At 41.0% G+C, this 20,301-nt stretch overlaps 1 protein-coding gene across 4 annotated transcripts in view; it reads right to left on the minus strand.

Annotated features, from left to right (window-relative positions):
• LOC119914752 (unconventional myosin-XVIIIb-like) overlaps positions 1-20,301 on the minus strand; it is a 63,423-nt gene that overhangs the window by 11,092 nt on the left and 32,030 nt on the right. For all 4 annotated transcript variants that reach the window (XM_038734238.1, XM_038734237.1, XM_038734234.1 and 1 more), the window contains 20 exons: positions 19,418-19,538; positions 19,135-19,282; positions 17,775-17,958; positions 17,537-17,687; positions 14,649-14,758; positions 14,492-14,557; positions 14,275-14,403; positions 13,123-13,266; positions 12,442-12,531; positions 12,237-12,356; positions 11,945-12,050; positions 10,420-10,544; positions 10,184-10,338; positions 9,090-9,213; positions 6,973-7,173; positions 6,784-6,894; positions 2,321-2,425; positions 1,723-1,884; positions 1,499-1,612; positions 14-130 (listed from right to left, as the gene is read on the minus strand). In XM_038734238.1, coding sequence (XP_038590166.1) covers positions 14-130; positions 1,499-1,612; positions 1,723-1,884; positions 2,321-2,425; positions 6,784-6,894; positions 6,973-7,173; positions 9,090-9,213; positions 10,184-10,338; positions 10,420-10,544; positions 11,945-12,050; positions 12,237-12,356; positions 12,442-12,531; positions 13,123-13,266; positions 14,275-14,403; positions 14,492-14,557; positions 14,649-14,758; positions 17,537-17,687; positions 17,775-17,958; positions 19,135-19,282; positions 19,418-19,538 — 2,583 coding nt within the window. The remainder of the gene's footprint in view (positions 1-13; positions 131-1,498; positions 1,613-1,722; positions 1,885-2,320; positions 2,426-6,783; positions 6,895-6,972; positions 7,174-9,089; positions 9,214-10,183; positions 10,339-10,419; positions 10,545-11,944; positions 12,051-12,236; positions 12,357-12,441; positions 12,532-13,122; positions 13,267-14,274; positions 14,404-14,491; positions 14,558-14,648; positions 14,759-17,536; positions 17,688-17,774; positions 17,959-19,134; positions 19,283-19,417; positions 19,539-20,301) is intronic.

Genomic DNA, 20,301 nt, shown 5'->3' on the forward strand with positions numbered 1-20,301 from the left:
ACTGAAGCAGTACCTGAGCAATGAGCGCTTTGTGCTTCTTCATAAGTTCATTGAGGTCTTCCTGGTCCTCCTCGAGTCTCTTCAGCAGGTCCACCTTCTCGTGCTGCAGCAGGGCTAACTGCTCATCCACCTGGACACAAAGACAAAGAGGTAAGGTGGGTCGTATGCAGAAATACTCCAAAGGAATCTGTTTTATTATTATAAATTAATACCATGTGCACCGGGGTGAAACTTATTACATTCACATTTTGATTTACAAGCAGTGTTGGGCAAGTTACTCAGACATTGTGATATATTACTTGTTACTAGGGGTGTAACGATTCGCCAAATCCACGGTTCGGTCCAGACCTCAATTTTTGATCCACGGTTCGGTTCATATCGCGTATGTCGTGTAAAATACTACTCGGCAATAAAGCTTTTTCTGATTCTTATTCTGAAAAAAGAGATCGACAAAGCAAAATGCAACACCTGCAGCATTCACGTCAAGGATGCAGTAACGCAGCATTACTATCGCATGTTTTCTTTTCCTCTCAAAGCATTTTCATTTGCTGGTTAACATTTCTTGGTGCAAGCTGTTATTCAGAACGTTTTTAACAAATACTTTCAAAAAGTGATGTGGACAAAATCAGCTATTGGACAGTTACTAATCAGTTACACGATTAGTAACTGTAATAATATTACTGTTTTGGAAAAGTAAATTGGTTACACTAGTAAGTCAACTAGTTACTGGGAAAAGTAATACTATTACAGTAACGCGTTACTCAGTAAGAAGAAAAGAAGTCAGCCACAGATGGAGTGGATGTGCTAGGAGACAATTCAGCAGAACAGCGTCTACAAACGGACATTTTTGCATCTTTCTCAGACAGTTTAAAATGCTTCCACACTGCCGACATGTCAACCTAATTGTCCAGTCAAATTTATTCGGTCTTTTGACACCGAAAGTGCTTTATTTTGTTATTTTGCATCCCTAATTTAAATCAACTGTGTGGGTTTGTCTGCCTGTAGCACTTCATCACTACAGCTAATTCCTCGTACGTGTAAAATACTACTCAGCAATAAAGCTTTTTTCTGATTCTTATTCTAAAAGAGAACGACACAGTAAAATGCAACACCTGCAGTAAGGAAACAGGAAGCAGCTCCAACACGATGAAGCATTTACTTCAACACGGCGTGAATCTGAAGGAACGCACCGTGTTCAACGCGTCGCGCTCTCCCAGCTACAATGACGCCTCGTTTTCTGTATGGAAGCGTCTACATTTGTCACGTTTCTCCACTCTACGGAGCCCCTGAAGTCCCAGATAAGATACTTTTTTTTATCTTATGCTCACAAGTTATTATCTTTTGCGAATGGAGAAACTTCCTCGTGCGCACAAGATAACTATCCTGTGTGCACAGGATAATAACTTGTTCCCACAAGCTAAAAAATATATTCTTATGGGACTTCAGACACTCAGGTTTCTCCTTTAATGTGTCACCTGTCTGATAAACCCACGCTCACCATGCTCTTCTGTTTGCAGATATTTTCCAGCTCAATCTGAGAGTTCTCCAGCTCCTGGGAGAGAGTCGTCTGCACACTCTCCGCCTCCAGCCGCCTCACTTCGCTTTCCTCAAGCTAATTGGCAACACACAAAGAAAGAAAGCGAGAGAGAGAGAGCATTAATGCATCTCTAACTGAGCAGGAAGTGACAGCGCGGCGTCGGGTGAATGTGTAGGCGAGTGTACCTGGCAGTGCAGGCGCTCTATCTGCTCTCTGCTGCCGTTGGGTAAGTTCTGCCCCGGGTTGTCGACGGTGGAAAGAAGCAGCTGGGCGTCGGCCAGCAGGGCATGAGTCCTCTTCAGGTCTCTCCTCAGCTTCTTCTCCACATCAAAGTCTCTGTGCCCCACCTGCAAGACCACACACCTTAGATTAGCTCTTCCCTAATAGAGATTAAATGAGTTCGGTACCTTATCTGGAGAATAAAATGACATTCTTAAACCCTTATAAAGAGTTGGACTTGAGCTGTACGCCAGCTTGGCCACAGACCAGATGCTGGCCACTTATCAGGAGTCCAATTACATCCTTATAGTGACAGAGACAGAGTGCTAAATTAGCTGCTGCCTCCTCACTGCATATGCTTGTTTTGTGGTGCCTGTAATGTAGGAATGACACATCCATCAGCTAGAGAACATTAACCCACAATAATAAGGATCTACGATGTGAGAAAGTTGGCAGCGATCTCTTTCAGTCACTGTAAGAATGAACTTCACACACACATTATGATGTGGAGATTGTGTGCTTCCACAACTTGTTTTTGCAGCTCAGTGTGTGCGTGTTGTGTACCTGGTCACACAGAGTTGCTATGAGTCCTTCCAAGTCGTGCTTCTCATGAATCACCATCTGTTTCTCCTCATACTCCTGCTCCAACTGCATCTCCAACTGCCTCAGCTACACACAGAAAGAGAGAGAATGATGGACGACCGGTCTGAACGAGCTTTTATTGTCCCTGACAGGAAATCTTCCCTGCAGCAGGATGCAGCATAAAAACATAATCATCTGTGGGAGATCATAAAAAAATAAACAGCACAAAATAACAGAGGCCTCCCAACTATCTCCTGCTGAATAAATCAGAAAGAGTTTGGTGGTTTAAACCTTCTGCCGCAGGGAAGACACTTAAATTCTTCATCGAAGAGATTAAGAGGAGACTCCAACGTGACTTTCCTCACAACCTGCAGGTTATATACTCTGTCAGCTCTCTGCTTTAGCTTGACATTAATAAATTTACCAAACACCTCAACTATATTCTGCAATTTGCTACGACACAAGAATAGGGTTTAGTTGCAAGTTCAAGATCCGTGTGTTTGGATTCTGCTCATCGGTTCCTAACTTCCTGTATATTTCAGCTCCTGACTGAACTGTAGTGAGCATTTTACACTCCATAAAAGTGTCTTATCTGCCAGGAGCTGCTTCGCCGCCCTAATGTCACCTCGTTTGTTACGTCAACAAAGCACGAAGAAGAGAGTCCTTCTGTTTCCAGTCCTGGACCGTGGCGGACCGCAGCAAACGCTCCAGAGTTTGGCTTAGCTTCACTAAAAAAAGAACGACGCAGCAAAATGCAACAGCTGCAGTAAGGAGGTTTGATACCGAACCCCCATGAGAGACACCGCCAAGCTCGCTCTACCACTAGTTGTTCGGTATTCGCAGCTAATCTTCCTGGTGTCTACATAAAACATACAATATATAAATGAATCTTTCTTTCGTTTATATCTCACAGACCTGGTCGACGCTGGCCCTTGTTTTTTTAAATCATTGTTTTGTGGGTTTTTATTTAAAAATTGTTACTGTTATTACATTTCAGTGGGAATCGATTGAAAAGGACGCTTGCTGTCTTTTTTTACTGCAGCGGCACTGAGCTGCGTCCTCTATATTATCTGACAGACCCACACGAAATCGGAGTAACTTACATGTACTTTAAAAATGAAGATTTACCAGAAATAATACGGTTATGATGTAATATTTTGGTGTTTGTCTTTGTTTCTTTCATCATAAATGTTCTTACGTTTGTAAATGCAGTGAGAAGGTTCAGCTTTGTCAAATCTGAGGAGGTGAAAGAATAAATAATCACTTTGCTGTGTTACCTGCTGCAATCACTTCTAGTGCTGCTGCTGTAGCTAGAGCTAGGCTCGTGACTCCATATAGCATCCACCTGTAGGCTCGGAGTCTGAGCTGCTGTAAGTTATAAGTGACCCCTCAGAGTTTGGAGTTTCCTGCAGGGAGAGATGAGGCCAAGACTCCAGATATCAACACTGTAAGTGTTCTGCAATCACATAGTAATCTGCCCCCTGTGAGCCGACTGAAATTACAAAGTGGGCGTCACAGAAGCTAAATCCCTAAATCTGCCTGTGTTTGCTGAGAAAAACCTGCAGGGATGTTGTGCCTGTGTGTTGAAGTAGCTGCAGAGATGTGACGTAACTGCAGTGTGGTTGCATAACATTATGAAATGGGGGGGGAGAAAAAAAAAACTAAGTGGATCATTCAGTGAAAATAATTGGTTTTCTTCTTTCAGCCACAGAAGGACGTTCAAAAAGAGCCATCTGTACAAAAACAACCCTGCTCTCTTACACAGCTGAGGATTTAAAGATCACTGTTGGAAAGAGGCTGAATTTTCTAAAGTCTGTTCTCTTGTTATCAGCAGAAAGAGGTTTTACTCTCATGACCAAAATCTTTTAGGCAATTTTTCTCATTGCAGAACTAAACCCAAGAGCCCAAACTCCCGGGAACGAAGGACACGGTACGCTCAGTGTGCAGATTATGCTTCAAAACAACTCAAAAAAACAACAAAAGAATCTCAACTCTGTCTTTTTCAGAGCTTTCACCTGCTTTCATCATCAGACAACAACACAAAAATAATAATAATAATAATTCCATATGCTTTTGTCATCTTTAAACAAAAATCCCAAACTTTTACCTTCAGCCAAACCAATCTGGCAGCAGCAAATATTAGAATGAATGAATAAAATTTTTATATTGTGTCGTGTGTTACTACGCCCAGCCTGTATGGGCTTACAAGACACCATAAATTCACACCAGCCAGGACCAATAATGCTGCAATATACACTTCCAAACAACAGAGAAAGTCCAGAAGTAGAGAAGCAGCTACAGCATCTTTCACGGCCCATCACCGAGTACAACCAAACAATCACTGACGGAAACCTTTACTATGTAGTACTGGAAAAAATACTAATTAAATGATCCAGCTTGCCCTTTTATTTCAGGCTTTTGAGACAAACTTAAACACACGAAAGCTTCGCTCATCTGCACATAATATAACATTTCAGGGTTTTGTCGAGTTCATGGAACATTAACTCTCGCAAATCGTCATAATTTGTACAGTACAAAAGAAAATGGCACTTCACCCAGATCCCACAGCCAGGGCCGGCCCTGACAATGTTGGAGCCCTAGGCGAGATTTTAAATTACCCACCCCCCACATGCCCAACCCTAAAAAGTCCACCTCAGGGGTCATCACTCTAGTGTCCACAGGAATTGTTTTAAACTTTCTTTAGCCAAACTCTCAATTTTAGCATGTATAGATGAACAGCCAACAGTGGAGGGGACAGAAATGAGGAGGAGGGCCAGGGGGTCCTCCCCGAGAAAATTTTAAGCATTGAAGACTTCATTTCCTGCATTCTGCACCAATTTATGGTAGGAAAGTCTTAATTTATGTAAAGGGAAACACAAAGGCAGCAGGTGACAAATCAAAATATACAAAAAAAATGAATAGAATATAATGCAGTAAGGCTTTCAAGCATTCTGCAGCTATTGCTTTTAAAAAGTCAATGTTCCTCCTGTAGATAAACTTTTCTAATTTAATAGAATCCCTGCTGAGTCAGCAGCACACTGCAGGCATGATTCAGTCTTCCCTCCTCTTTTGTGTCTTTTGTTTGGGGATGTGCATGTGGCACCTTTCCTTAATTTTAATTTAGCTTTTATATTCCTGGACTTTAATAGCTGCTGTGTTTCAGCAGGTTTTCTGTTCATGTTCAAAGCTTTCTGCACATTCAGAATCTCTCCCACATATCTTAGATTCTCTGACAGGTCCAGAGAAAAAAAGTCCTAATATAATGAGACTGACGTCATTATATAATTAGATTTCATAGAGTCATATACTCTGCTGTGCATCACTTATTTCTCTGCTGGAATTATCCCCTTTAGACCGTTTGACCGACACAGTGCACAGACTGCATGTTGCATGTGAAACCAAAACCACCACAAATCCACGCACACGTTAACTTCAGCAGCTCCAGTAAAGTGCAGCTCAGGTTTTAGACGTTTATATTGCAAAACTCTACACAACGACACGTTACAACCGTCTGGACTCACAGCGCGAGGTGCACTTAATTACTATCACAGCGTACGCCAGTGTCGCAGCAGCTGGGCCGAGTTGATTCGCGCCAAGTCAAAAATCTTCTCTTGCGGCGCCCCCTGACATTTTGCGCACTAGGCAACCGTCTACGTTGTCTATGCCGCTGGCCGGCCCTGCCCACAGCTCACACTAGTGGTTTTCCTCCTGATTATTTTTTAATAAGTAAATATATACATTTGGCCTTAAAGTTTATCTTCCAAAAGAACTTCTATTCATTCAAAGAAAGTACAGAATTATTAACAGCGAAATTTAAGTATCAAAAGTAAAAGTACTCATTATGCAGCAGAATGGCTTCTGTCAGTGTTTTATAGGAATATTAGTACTCATAGATTACTGTTGTAGCTGAAGGAGGTGGAGCTTATCTTAACTGATATATGCATACAGTGCTGCGTATTTCAATCTACAATAGTAGAACATTTCCCTCTGAAATGTTGTAAAAAGTAGCATAATATGAAATGAAATTGCTCACATTGTGAATTTTTGCACATTCCTTGTCAAACATCCTGCATATTTTTTAAATTTTGTTGTATTATTTTGTATACTTGTACATTTTAGAACTCTTTTACTTTTTCCTCATTCTGTTTATGTGTACTTTTAAGCACCTATATATCGAGGCAAATTCCTTGTATGTAAAAAATGTACCTGACAATAAACCTGATTCTGAATTATTATAAAATGGTGAACTACAAGTATGTTGCTCTTAATTATAGTATTTAAGTAATTGTACTTGTCCCACCGCCGGTGGATGTGAAACTCCATGCTGGGAAGTCTGCAGCTGCAAAGAGTAAGAGTAAGAGTTCCAGACTGCATGCAGACTTTGAATTGAGACCCCTTGACTTGTTGACTTGCAGCTATGAACTAATCTCCTTGTGTTGACCTACCCGCCTCTGAGAGGACTTGTGTACATCCTCCAACTCCTCTTCTTTATCCTCCAACTCTTTCTGATGCATCTGCTTCATCCTCTCCATCTCCATCTCAAAACGCATGTGGATCTGTCTCAGAGAGGAGAAGTGAGGTTAGAAAGACAGCAGGGAATGTATTCTAAAGTGTCGGCCAGTGTTGTAAAGCACCTGTTGCTGCTGCTGTATCTTGGCGGTGAGCGTGGTGATTTCCTGCCCTCTCTCGCTGGCCTGACTCTCCAGGAGGCGAAGCTGTTTCTTGAGGTCAGGTAGTGAATCGGCGGCGAGATCAACAGGCAGGCTGAGGTCACGGATCTGAGCGCATAACTCCTCCTTCTGCTTCTGCAGACGGCTCACCTCTGACTGGCTCTCCTGCACACACCCACACACACATGCACTGCTGATATAGAAACATTTTGTTCATCTTCCAGCTCAGAAAGTCTGTTTGTGCTCCGGTTACCGCAGCGTGCCGAGAGCCGGGCCGGGTTAAATAGGCAGGGCGGGTTTGGCCTCATGGGAGATGAAACTGAAGCGCACACAAAGCAACACCGACACGAAAACAGAGACAGTAAACAGAGTTTTTGTGAGAGAAAAGAGGGAACAGTCTAATCTTATACTAAACCTCAATTCGTGTCATGCTACAAAAATCATTTTATACAAACCAGATCTGGCATTTAAATCAATCAATCAAGATTTATTTATAAAACACTTTACAGCAGCCAACAGGTGTCCAAAGTGCTTTACATCAACCAAGAATAAACAACACAGCATTCAATAAAAGACAAGAAAAAAACATGAAGCATAGAAAACATTAAGCCAGATAAAGTTGTTGCACCACTACTGCGTATTAAAAGCTGTTCTAAATAAATAAGTTTTAAGTTTTGAGAATAAAATAAACAACATCCGTTATAGTGCGATTGTCAAGGGGGGAGCTTGTTCCAGATCTTTGGGGCAGCCCCGCTGTTCGTACCTCGACCTCGGGACTTCTGAAGTCCGTAGATCTGAAGAAAGCAACAGCCAATTTTGCCCACTCAAAGATAAAGTTTCGGACAAATACTCAGGGGCTAGGCCATTCAAGGCTTTGAAAACAAACAATAAGATCTTGAAAATCAATTCTAATACGCACCGGAAGCCAGTTTAGTGTAAACAGAACGGGAGTGACGTGTGCACTTCTAGATGTGTTTGTTAAAAAGCGAGCAGCAGCATTTTGCACAAGTTGAAGATGCGAGATGGATGTTTGACTCAGACCAACATAAAGAGCGTTGCAATAATCTAGCCTTGAACTAATAAAGGCATGGATAGCCTTTTCTGGATCGTGCCTATTAAGAAAAGGCTTAACTTTAGCCAGGAGACGAAGTTGGAAGAAGCTCATTCTGACAACATTGCTAATCTGCTTGTCAAATTTCCCACCCAAATTTTTGACAGTTTACTTGGCACATGAAGTCAAAGCTCCCAGACTTAAAGCTGGATTGTTTGACATGCATTTAGTACTGAAGATAACGCATTCAGTTTTATCTTCATTCAGATGAAGAAAGTTCCAAGAGAGCCACAACTTAATATCATTAATGCCATTAAGTTTAGTGCAGCACTGTCATTAGGTTTCATAGGCAGATAAACTTGCAAGTCATCTGCATAACAATGAAATGACAGGTTGTGCTTGTCTATTATAGCCCCTAACGGCAACATATATAGAGAGAATAGGATGGGGCCAAGAATTGAACCCTGGGGAACCCCGCAATAAAGAGGAGCAGATGATGAGGAGAAGTCACCCATTGTGACAGAGAAACTCCTATTTGTCAAATTTAAAGAACAATTAGTTGATTATTCTATCTTCCCAAAGAGACGGAGACACTAAGAGCGGCGTGCCGATTCAAACACACTCAACGACTCATTGCGTCAACATGTCATTAACACTAAAACATTGCAATCCCAAAATGGGAAGTTCGGTGTTTCACTCTGCTGTTTTATATTATTCACGCGTAGGTTTCAAACACACAAACACCACATGGAGAAATGTCCAAGCGAGGGGGCTGCCACATCGTGCTCGCTCAAGGCCACATTCAACAGTGCACTGGTGAACTGGCAACTCCACAGTGCCGTACCTCTGCCACGAGCTGGACTGTAACCAGCGACCCTCCGGTTTCCTAGAAAAGTCCTTCCAGACTGAGCTACTACCTGCTAGCTTCTTCTCGGTAAGGGTGTTTTCGCAGCAGAGTTTTCTACATTTTTTTTAATTTTTTGTAACTATATACATATACACAGAAAAGTACAGGTAAGTGCAGACACACCTGTAGGCTGCGGCGCAGGGTGTATATCTCAGCCCCCAGAGCTGTGTTCTCCTGAAAGGCTTTGTCCTTTTGCTCTCTCTCATTGTCAGCTTCCTCCAGAGCCTGAGTCAACTCACTGTCGAACCTGAACACACGCAAAAAACACATAGCAGGCGGACGCTTCAGGTAAAATACTGCAGAGCTGCGATTATTCTGCTCATCGTAGCTTTAATGTTGCAGCTGGTCAAGGTGAAGCTATTATGAACTACTTTACATACTAATGGGAAACAATAATAATATAAACCAGGGGGTTTCAAAGTTTACTTGCTTTGTTTAACTAATTTCCTGGATGCCTATGGGATCATTATTATGCTATTTGGTCCTATAGACACTAAATTAAGCCAAGATAGCCCAATATTAGTGTTTGAGATAACTTCAGACTACCTTTTTAAAAAGTCTATCCTGAGGCATTTATTAGTTTCTGAGGGAAAAACAGTAAATTTCCCTTCTCTGAACTATCTCTTTAACCAAATCACACGCATTTAGTCAATTCCATGTGATCTCCTTTTGTAATAATATAATAACTTTTCACTTCCATTCACTGAGCCTCCCCTGAAACAGTTTGGAGCCTCGTCTCCCACTTTGAAATCCTCTGATCATATGTTTTGTTTATAAAACCTGAATCTGCAAAGTGACTAGTAACTCCAGCTGTCAGATAAATCTAGTCAGGAGGACAGCCTGGCATCGCAGGACTAATGGAACCTCTCAGTTTATTATTGATTTCCAAAATGCCTCTTGACGCAGTTAGATAGACCTACAACCAATCAGAGCAACAAAACAAGTGACGCGGTGCTGAGCGACACAAGTTGGGAGAGATGCTTGGTCCTATTTTCAAGTAGGCGAGCAAAAAAATGGCTAGAGCTAAAACAGCACACTAAAATGTTTATCTAAAAAGACTTTTGAGGCGGTAAACAGGCGACACTTGATTCATATTTGATCAGCACTGCCTAGTTTGACAGTTTTTACATTATCTGTACTTTATCAGACAACTGATATAAAGAATGAGATGATGTAGCAACAAGTTATCGTCACATTAAGAACAGGAAGACACAAACCGTCTCTGTTTGCGGTCCAGCTCGTGCATGCGGCTCTGCAGGCTGTCAGTGAGGACTCGGGCATCCTGAAGGTCAGAGGTCACGCGGCGAGAGTGACGTTTCAGTTCTGCCACGCTCCGTCTGGACTGCTCCAGCTGGGCCTGCAGGGCCGCCACCTACACACACACACACACTCATTGTTATTAGCTTCAGACATTTAATCTCCCATCAGTGTTTCCGTGCACGTCCTGTCTCACCTTGGTATCGAGCTGCTGTCGGGTCTGTCTCTCCGTCTCCAGTTTTTCTTCTGTCTGCTTGAGTCGTCTGCGGACAAATTCAACCTCCGTCTGGCAGCACTCCAGCTGCATGGCCAGCTCGCTGTCTGTGTGTGTGTGTGGGGGAGGAGATGGGTGTGACTTTGTCAGGGGTGATGGACAGGGTCACTTAAAACCTGACCACATCTGGTGTCTCTCTCTTTTAGCTGGAAACCATTTAAACTAAACTTTACTTTGTGTCTCCTGAAGGTGGAGTTGTAGTATAATGATGCTGAGGGCTGTTGGTTGGCGGAAAACATTGATTACAGTTAAGACCATTCTGGGTGTTTCACTGCGAAATGATAAGAAAACCTTCACTTCCTCCATCAGTTTGTGAAGAAGCAGCACTTTTTCTTTCTCTTTCTTTACTCTATAATTTTGAAAGGAAAGCGGTTTTGAAAAAGAGGAATCCCAGAAGCTGCCGTATTGTTATTTTACTGTATGTATTGTGTTGATTTAGGAGAATTAATGTTCCGGGAAATTGCTCAGCTAAATCCTGAAAATACTCTGGTGTGTAGATGAGCAAAACTGGAATGACTGTTTAATTTTGATGTGTTTAAGTTTGCCAACTTTGTCTCAGAAGCACGGAAATTAAGGCAAGATGGATCATTAATTAGAAATCAGATTCAGGTTCAGATTTTTCCAGCATTATATACTTCTTGTTAACAAGGATGGCGTGGCAAGAGGGGATTAGCCTCTTGAGGTTTAGACAGACAACATTTAGTGTTAAGGAACAAATGAAGCAATATCATACAGAGGTAAAAGATTAAAAAGAGAACAAGAGAAAGGTTTAAAACAGACAGAATAAATTACTTTAAAATCGTTTTAAAGCCAGCTTGTACTGTTATTTTTAAGGAAAAATACCAAACGAAGATTTGTTTTTTGGAACTTTTAGTTGTATAATATTAGATATCCTCGTATTATATACAGAGGAGGAGTGTAGTAGTAGGTGTTTTAAGGTATGGTGGGGTCAAACCAAGGATGGTTTTGTAAATGAAAGTGAGCCAATGAAATATGATATAGTATAGCCAAATATAGTATATATAGTAAATATGTTTCTGTCAGTAATTAATGAGTTTTGTTGAACTGAATATTGGACCATGAAAGATGTTCTTGGCTTGTATGAATTTATGGTGTGTTGTTGGCCAGCGTGGGCTGGGGGTAGTTTTTATATATTCTGATCAGCCAAAACATTATGACTACCTGCTGGTCATTATGCAGGTCTCCCTTGCAAAGAGCAATTTACGACAGGTTTGTGCAGTTAAGAAAGTTTGGTGACAAAACAGAAAATATTTGTGTTAAAAATATGAAAATGTTCTTGTAGGAGGTGTATTTTTCTTACCAAATCCTTGTTTCTACTTTTTCACTATAGCTGAGCCACCCTATAATTTTATATATAAATATAAAAGTGTATGGAATGATTTGGCTTGTTGGGCCGTCACCATTTGAGAGACGACGTCGTCGTTACCTGTCCCTGCTCCTCGCTGACTCTCAGCCATCTGGGCTTTCTGTTTCTCCTCCTCCAGCTGCTTCTCCAGTGTTTCCATGGTGACTTTACACTGATCTAGACGAGCCTGATGGTGAAAAGAAAAGAGATGTTTGACAATAAAGAGGAGGCAATATTTCAGGTCCATAATAGAGGAGTATTAAGCAAAGAATGAAACAAATCACTGCGCTCAGCACTTTATAAGTCATTCGGCGGCACTCATCCAGTGAGGCGTGAGTAATAGATTACTTTTTCAATAACAAAGTCGTTCTACCTGCAGGTCTTTGTTCTCCCTGCTGAGTCGAAGTCTCTCTGCCCTCTCCACATCCAGAGCCTGACCCACCGCGTCGCCACGAAAACGCTCATCGCTCAGCTCGGATGTTACAGCTGTAACCTAAACACACATGGACAACAGTATGAGCTGTGTGTGTGTGTGTGTGTGTGTGTGCGTGTGTGTGTGCGTGTGATGCAGCACACACCTTGGTCTCCAGGCTGTCTACCGTCTGCCTCAGCTCATTCCTCTCCTTCTCTGATTTCTCCAGGCGTCGTCTCAGAGCAGATATCTCATCCTGACAGAAAGAGAAAAGAGCTTCTCACAGCGACTGAAATTTAAATCACATCTGAAAAGATTTGTTTCATGACGGTTTCTCACCATTATTGTCTAACGTTCAACTGCGCTGACAGTCCACCTGTTGCTCACAGAGGTTGGAGCTGACTGGACTCCCATTATCGTGACTGTCTGTTAGTTTCACCTACAGCACCCTGTGTCTAAAACGCTGCACTGTTCAAAACGTCTTGTTTTCAGTTCAATAAACATCACTGTTCAGAATATGTTCTGCACAATGATAGACTTTACCTTAGACAACACACATTACTGGATTGTATAGTGTTTGATTTCTAAGATTTCTGGGAAGGTCGACATTTATTTTTATCAATTTGCATTTATTTATTTATTAATGTCAAGTTGTGTCTATAAAAATAAAGATTGAATGATTGAAGTTACTGTAGCAGAGCCAGGCTAGCTGTTTCCCTCTGTCTCCAGTCTTTAGAGGTATCAATCATCTCATCTAACTCTTGCCAACAAAGCCAATTTTCCCCTAAATGTAAAACTATTCTTTTAACAGCTGTATATAACTGTGTGTGTGTGTGTGTGTGTGTACCTCTTTAGCTCTGAGCCGTTCGTTGTCCATGTTGACGTCGAGTTGAGGACGCACTCTGCAGAAAAGTTTCCACCAGCTCCACTTGGACACGACCCTCAGAGCGCGCAGGTTCCTCTGCAGACACCTGACCGCCATCTGCTGCACCTGGAGACACACACACACACACACACACACACACACACACACACACACACACACACACACACACACACACACACACACACACACACACACACACACACACACACACACACACACACACAGAGGTGAATTAAAACTACAAATGAAGTCGTCCTGTGAAGTATTTGTGCAGTGACCATCTTATATGTTCTTGGGTACTGAATTCTAAAATACCATTTTGCCCACATTTTTAATTATAATTGTTTTTCTGTGGATTTAACTCACTTTAACACACCGAACCAAAATTAACTAGATTTCATCCCCAAAACGATTGCATAGAAAAAACCCATTGTAGTAAACATGCAAATGCAAAACACTTGGACTAACTTTCACAGGGATTGGTACATTTATGGCACCACAATAATTTTGTGGGGTAATTTGTATGGAATATTACTAAAAATCATTTAATATTGTCTTTGTAATGTATTTTTTAATCCACCAAAATGCTATGCAATCTTAGAAAAAGTGTTTTTTATCTGATTTATAACGGCAAAAAGAAAATATTTGGGTTTTTCAGCCGGACAAAACAAGGAATGTGAAGACATCATCTCTAAGACTAGACAATTACTTGAGAATACAATCAGCAGATTAAGTTTTTATTATGGCACAGTGGATAAGACACATGCCTTTGGTGTGAGAGACCCGGGTTCAAATCCACTGTGAGACGCCAATGTGTCCCTGAGCAAGACACTTAACCCCTCGTTGCTCCAGAGGCGTGCAATCTCTGACATGTACAGCAATTGTAAGTCGCTTTGGATAAAAGCATCAGCTAAATGAATAAAATGTAAAAATGTAAATGTAACAACAGATTTCCTTCAGGCGGGATGAACGTTAGCATTTCCTCCTCACCTGCGCAGCACTTTTCTACAGCTGCATCAGCACTTTAGCTTCTTGAAGGAGCATCAGTTTGTCATCTGCATACAGATTAGAGCTCGACCGTTACAGCAGACAAGCGTTCAGAGAGACACTGACCTTGAGCTTGCGATATTTCTGACGGGCCAGATGTCCCATGCAGGAGGCCTGTAGATAGACCAACCAGCCGGTCACCTGCTGGTCCCTCTGCTGCTCCAGGTAGCGCAGCACACCTCGCTTCATGAACACCTGAGACACAGCAGGAAGAAGATCCATGAGGCGCATCAGCTGGATTCATGTTTGGCTGTTTGATTAGGAGCAGTTCATATGTTCTCACCCTGCTGGCGCCCAGCACGATGCTCCTTTTATCCAGATCCAACTCAGCCAGTAACTCCTCCACCGCCTGAGACACACAGAGAGGAAAACAACACATTAATTTAGAGCTGAGGATCAGAGACACGGTGTTTGTAAGACAGAGCGATGTGACATCTGACCTTTCTTTCATCGTGGCTGACAAACATTGAAGCGTAACGTTTCATAATTGGAGGAGACAACGCCTGGAAGTGACACCTGAAGTCACTGAAAGTCATGTGCTCTGGAAAACCTGAGAGAGACAAAGACATTATGTTATTTATTTCCTAAATGCGAGTTCACGTGGCGAATGGCTCGAAAAAGAATTAATTTATGGATAAAGTGTGTGGATTAAAACACGTTCAGTGAGATGAAACGTTACTGATCCCTGCAGAAACTGCAGAAGATCTAATGTTTAAACAAATTAGGAGAAAATTTACATACAGACAGCAAAAACAAGCAGGCAGATATTAATGGAGCAACTTTATAGGGAATGAAACACATACATCTTTGGCTTGTTAAAACTATTTCACACTAGCCTGGAAGGATTTCCCCTCAAAGTAAGTTCGATTTTAGAAACAATACAGCAGGAAATAAATCATAATTTATTCGATATTTGTGGTAAAAATGTTTATATAACAACAAATTGTCTTTACAGTCCACTATCTTTGAGGTATTGGACCACACAGAAGTCTTGCTCATGGACAATTCTCACACTGAAATCTTGCGAAAGGCCAGTTGTTGCAGGCAGACGCCTGTGGAAACGAGAGAAGAGTTTATTGTGTACGTAGAGGAGCTGCTAGCAACACTTTCTTTCCTAACATAGGGTGACCAGACGTCCCCGTTTTCCGGGGACAGACCCCGGTTTTGATGGCCTGTCACCTTCTGGAGCTGTCCCCGGAAATGTCCCCATTTTTAAATGTGTGTTAATAATACTACATAGACTGTATAAGGTGTTAACAGACCTGAAATCAGATTTTAAATGGCCAGAAAGACTGGACAGCAGAGCAGAGCAGACCCCTGTCGTGACGAAAACTGATCGTCCACTGAAAAGCGATTACCGTCCGCAGGAGCGCGCTCAGCATGTTAAAGCTGTGTCGTCCAGTCTCTTTACAGCTACAGCTGCTTTTATCTGGATCTAACAGACATAATGTGGACGTAAACATCACTTTATGTCCGTGGTAACAGCAAAGATTTGTCTTTGTGATACTTTAACATTTCTTTTAACTGAATAATCACAATTGTGGCCAAATCAGTGTTTGCAGTTTAAAGCGTAACCAGGCCGGACATTTACCTGATTATAGGCAATAACTGAAGCCTGTTGTTGCCAATGGATTATGTGTTTGGTAGGCCTACGTCTAATATCTTTGTTTACATTTGGAAAACAGAATGAAACCTAACATGACTTACTGCTGAGTTATATGTAAAATAAAGACATGATCTCTTTTGCAATTATCCTTATGACCCTACATTATTTAACTTGCTGTGTACCAACCAATCCAGTCTGTTTTACCTGTTGAAATACCTTTAAATGGCCAATACAACCTATTTAATGCAGTATTCCACTTGCCAGAAAGTGATTGCAGCCTCTACTTTTTGATTGAAAGGTTATTTCTGCCATGAAATTACTTGATTATAATTATGAGGGTTATTTGACAGCTTATAACTCACCTAGTACTTTTTACCTCTTAAAATACCTTTAAGCCTCTACTTATTGTCTGAAAGGTAGTTTCTGCCTCAAAATGACTTGATTTCATTCAGAAGATTTGACAGATTAACTTTTTAATTTCATATATAATACATAATATATGTTTTAATGACATACTGACCACCAAACCAAAAATGTCCCCGGTTTTCATTTCAGAAATCTGGTCACCTTCTCCTAACATTACTCTAACACAACAAACTCCTCTCTCCAACTCGAACTCTCTGGCATTTCCTGCAACAACTGGCTGCAGCTGAAAAGTTGTTCAAGCATATCACTGTAACAATGGAAATTTAAAGTCTGAGTATATCTAAGATTGTTGCATGGAAGCGTTAATGTGGCTTAAAGAAGGAGTTATCCGCATGAGAAAGCCTTTGTACACAGAAACCTATTTTTCCTGAGAAACGGGACCAAATATTTGCAAGATAAGGTCTCAAATCTGAGTATTCAAAACTAGTTCACACACAATAATACACTGTGCAGTGAATACAAGTGTCCATCATCACATTGAGGACTGAGGAACATTGAAGAAAGATTATGTGACTTTTGAAAGATGCAATAACACAATCTTTCTCCTACAAATGAAAAGTTAAATTCATAAGAATTGCAGTTCAGTCAATTCGGGGGATTTGCTGCTACACACTTCGTCTGGTATGACGAGTAGCTAATGGTGGCTAATGTTAGCGAACACTGATTATAATGACTCTTCTCTACTAATGCTGCTGTTGCACCACTATTTAATGCCTTAATTGTCATATACTCATTAGAACGCTGTTGCTAATGGTCTTTTTGTGTTCCTAATCACAGCCCTCGATTAGTTTCTGCAATGAAAACTTGCGTCTCTTCCTGTGTTAAGTATTAAAGTAGAATTTTGTAGGGCTTCTGTGAGAACAGCCTGCTGACAACATTTTGTATAACTTCTGAACATTAAACTCCTGCGTTCAGTCCAGGACTCAAAAAGGGATCTCGATATCTTCATAAATCAACACCTGCAGATCCATAGTTCATAAAGGTAATTTATTTATTTATAAATGTATAACTAATGATGACAATTTAACGATGAGATGTTTGTAATTTGTTTCTAAATCCAGAACTGCTCCCAGATCAGCACTACTGCTATTTAATAACTTTAATCCTATAATCTATTAAATTCAGGCTGTGTGCTGTGGATCCTGTTTACTCAGCAGCGCTGTGCCAGTCCAGATAAAAATAGGCAGTTTTTTAAAGTAAAGTGGAGCGTGGACCTGAGTGGATAAATCTGTGTGGGCTGCATGTTCTTTGATCCTTAGTTAGGGGGGTTTAAAGCGTCAATGTGAATGTGCTGACCTGTGCGGTGGAGCTGCAGGGCCGACAGGATCTGCGTGGAGTGCAGCTGGACTCTGAGAGCCGGGACGTCAAGACTTCCACCGTCTGTCTTTGCACTCACACACTGCAGGAACACCGGCCTGGCTCGACGAATGAGGTTCACTAGAGCATCCTGCAAGGTGGGGACGGCAGCAAAGAGCCTGAATCTAGCATCACGTTAAATATTCTTAGGAGGTAATACAAATACTGGTTTACTTACTGCCTGTAGTTTTACTGCAATACATTGGGAGAGTCTGCGTATGGCTGCCATCCCTCCGCTAAATGTTTTCCTGATGGTGCCGTTCCTCTGCAGAGAGCGCTGGCTGCCGCCCTCCAGACCCCCAAGACCTCGGCACAGAGGGGGCAGAGAGATTCTGGGGGTAAACATGGCCTTCACCACCCCTCTGAGGAAGACAAGAGAGAAGCCGTAACAGTTTTTTCAAAAATAGTCAACACACAAAATGATGACACAGTACTCCGATTACAAAAACTGCACTCACTATAATAAGCACAGAATACTGTAAATAAATAACAAAATGCCCTTGACATTATTTTTTCTACGGGGCATTACTTATCAATATTATTTGTAAATGCGTGTGGACAGTTATTCTAAACAAAATTATGACTGCAACACTTTAGTTTTTGCCCCCATTCATCATGAGCTGAACTCAAAGATCTAAGACTTTCTCTACGTACACAAAAGGCCTATTTCTCTCAAATATTGTTCACAAATCTGTCATAATCTGTGTCAGTGAGCACTTCTCCTTTGCCGAGATAATCCATCCACCTCACAGGTGTGACATATCAAGATGCTGATCAGACTAGCATGGGGATTGCACAGGTGTGCCTTAGGCTGGCCACAATAAAAGGCCTTAGGCTGGCCACAATAAAAGGCCTTAGGCTGGCCACAATAAAAGGCCACTCCAAAATGTGCAGTTCAGTGTATGACATTTTATCTGTGTGTACTGTGATGTGTAAATGTGTACTATGGTTTGCAAATCTGTGCTGTGGTTTGTAAATCTGTGCTGTGGTTTGTAAGACAGCAGACCACGATTCACCCGGCCCAAACAACTGGACAGTGCAAGTCTCTGGCTTGATGAGATGAGGAGTTTTACATCGATGATGCTTGGTGCACAAACGCAGTCAAGATGGACTCTGTATCCCAAATGTCATAATGTTTATTGTGAAGATGAAACCTTCATACTATCATCTGGTTGCTACTGTTTACATTCACCCCATGCAAATTCAGAAAATGCACTGTGGAATGCTCGGGTTGTAAGTTATGCGTGTCTGTATGTAGGCCTATGTATATAAATAACTGTATTGTTTTATTTTATTTTATATGTTAATATATTTTAATCTAGGCCTACACTTAATTATATGTTGTGTGTGTAGCATGAAGGAACTACAAATTTTGTTTCGTTATGCAGCCTTGTGCTGTATAATAATAAATAAACACTTGTAGAAGTGTGTACTGTGGTTTGTAAATGTGTTACTATATCTGTATTACTATTCACCAGGCCATCTATAAGAAGTTCACTCAGACATTACATCCATCCGAGGTCTTTAAACACACTTACATTGTGGAGTTCTGGAGCACAGAGATGGCGTTCAGAGTAGACGGGTTGTTCTGGATCCGACCAAACCATCCAGTGAGGTCGTAGCGGACAGGGTCACAGCCCATCAGGTGGTTCACCTCACACTGCAGCGGCTGCTCGCACTGACGCACTGCAGGGACATACATATTCAACAAAATCCAACACTGAATTAACTTACTGTACGTTGTAAAGGGCTCACATACTCTCCATACACGCTGGGAGGGACTCTGAGGTTGTGTTTGTGTGTATAGCTCAGGGTTTTTACCAGCGTTGCTGTAATATTGGCAGACTCTCTCCAGGACGCTGTTCTCACTGGAGGCTGGTGTCAACATCTCTTCATCCAGAACCCATAACAGACCTCTGGGGTCTCCATCTGCCGCTCGGACCTTAAACACACATTCACACACACATAAGTAATAGTAGTAGTATTAAAGTAAAAGTAAAAAAAAAAATTAAATAATAATTAAATGTGAACTGATTTGTAAATATGTAAATGTGAACTGTGATTGTAAATGCATCTATGTATCTGTAAATGTGTTCAGTCATTTGTAAATATGTAAATGAGTACATGAATCTGTAAATGTTTACTTTCAAATATGAGGTTTGTCTGTTTTGTAAATATGTAAATGTGTACTGACTGTGATTTGTAAATATGTAAATGTGTACTGACTGTGATTTGTAAATATGTAAATGTATAATGTGATTTGTAAATATGTAAATGTGTACTGGCTGTGATTTGTAAATATGTAAATGTATAATGTGATTTGTAAATATGTAAATGTGTACTGACTGTGATTTGTAAATATATAATGTATAATGTGATTTGTAAATATGTAAATGTGTACTGGCTGTGATTTGTAAATATATAAATGTATAATGTGATTTGTAAATATGTAAATGTGTACTGACTGTGATTTGTAAATATGGAAATGTGTACTGGCTGTGATTTGTAAATATATAAATGTATAATGTGATTTGTAAATATGTAAATGTGTACTGGCTGTGATTTGTAAATATATAAATGTATAATGTGATTTGTAAATATGTAAATGTGTACTGGCTGTGATTTGTAAATATATAAATGTATAATGTGATTTGTAAATATGTAAATGTGTACTGACTGTGATTTGTAAATATGTAAATGTGTAC

The sequence above is a fragment of the Micropterus salmoides genome, unplaced genomic scaffold (genome assembly GCF_014851395.1).
Source record: "Micropterus salmoides isolate LMB-PRFRI ecotype aquatic unplaced genomic scaffold, ASM1485139v1 Ms_hic_scaffold_20, whole genome shotgun sequence".
Taxonomy (NCBI): domain Eukaryota; kingdom Metazoa; phylum Chordata; class Actinopteri; order Centrarchiformes; family Centrarchidae; genus Micropterus; species Micropterus salmoides.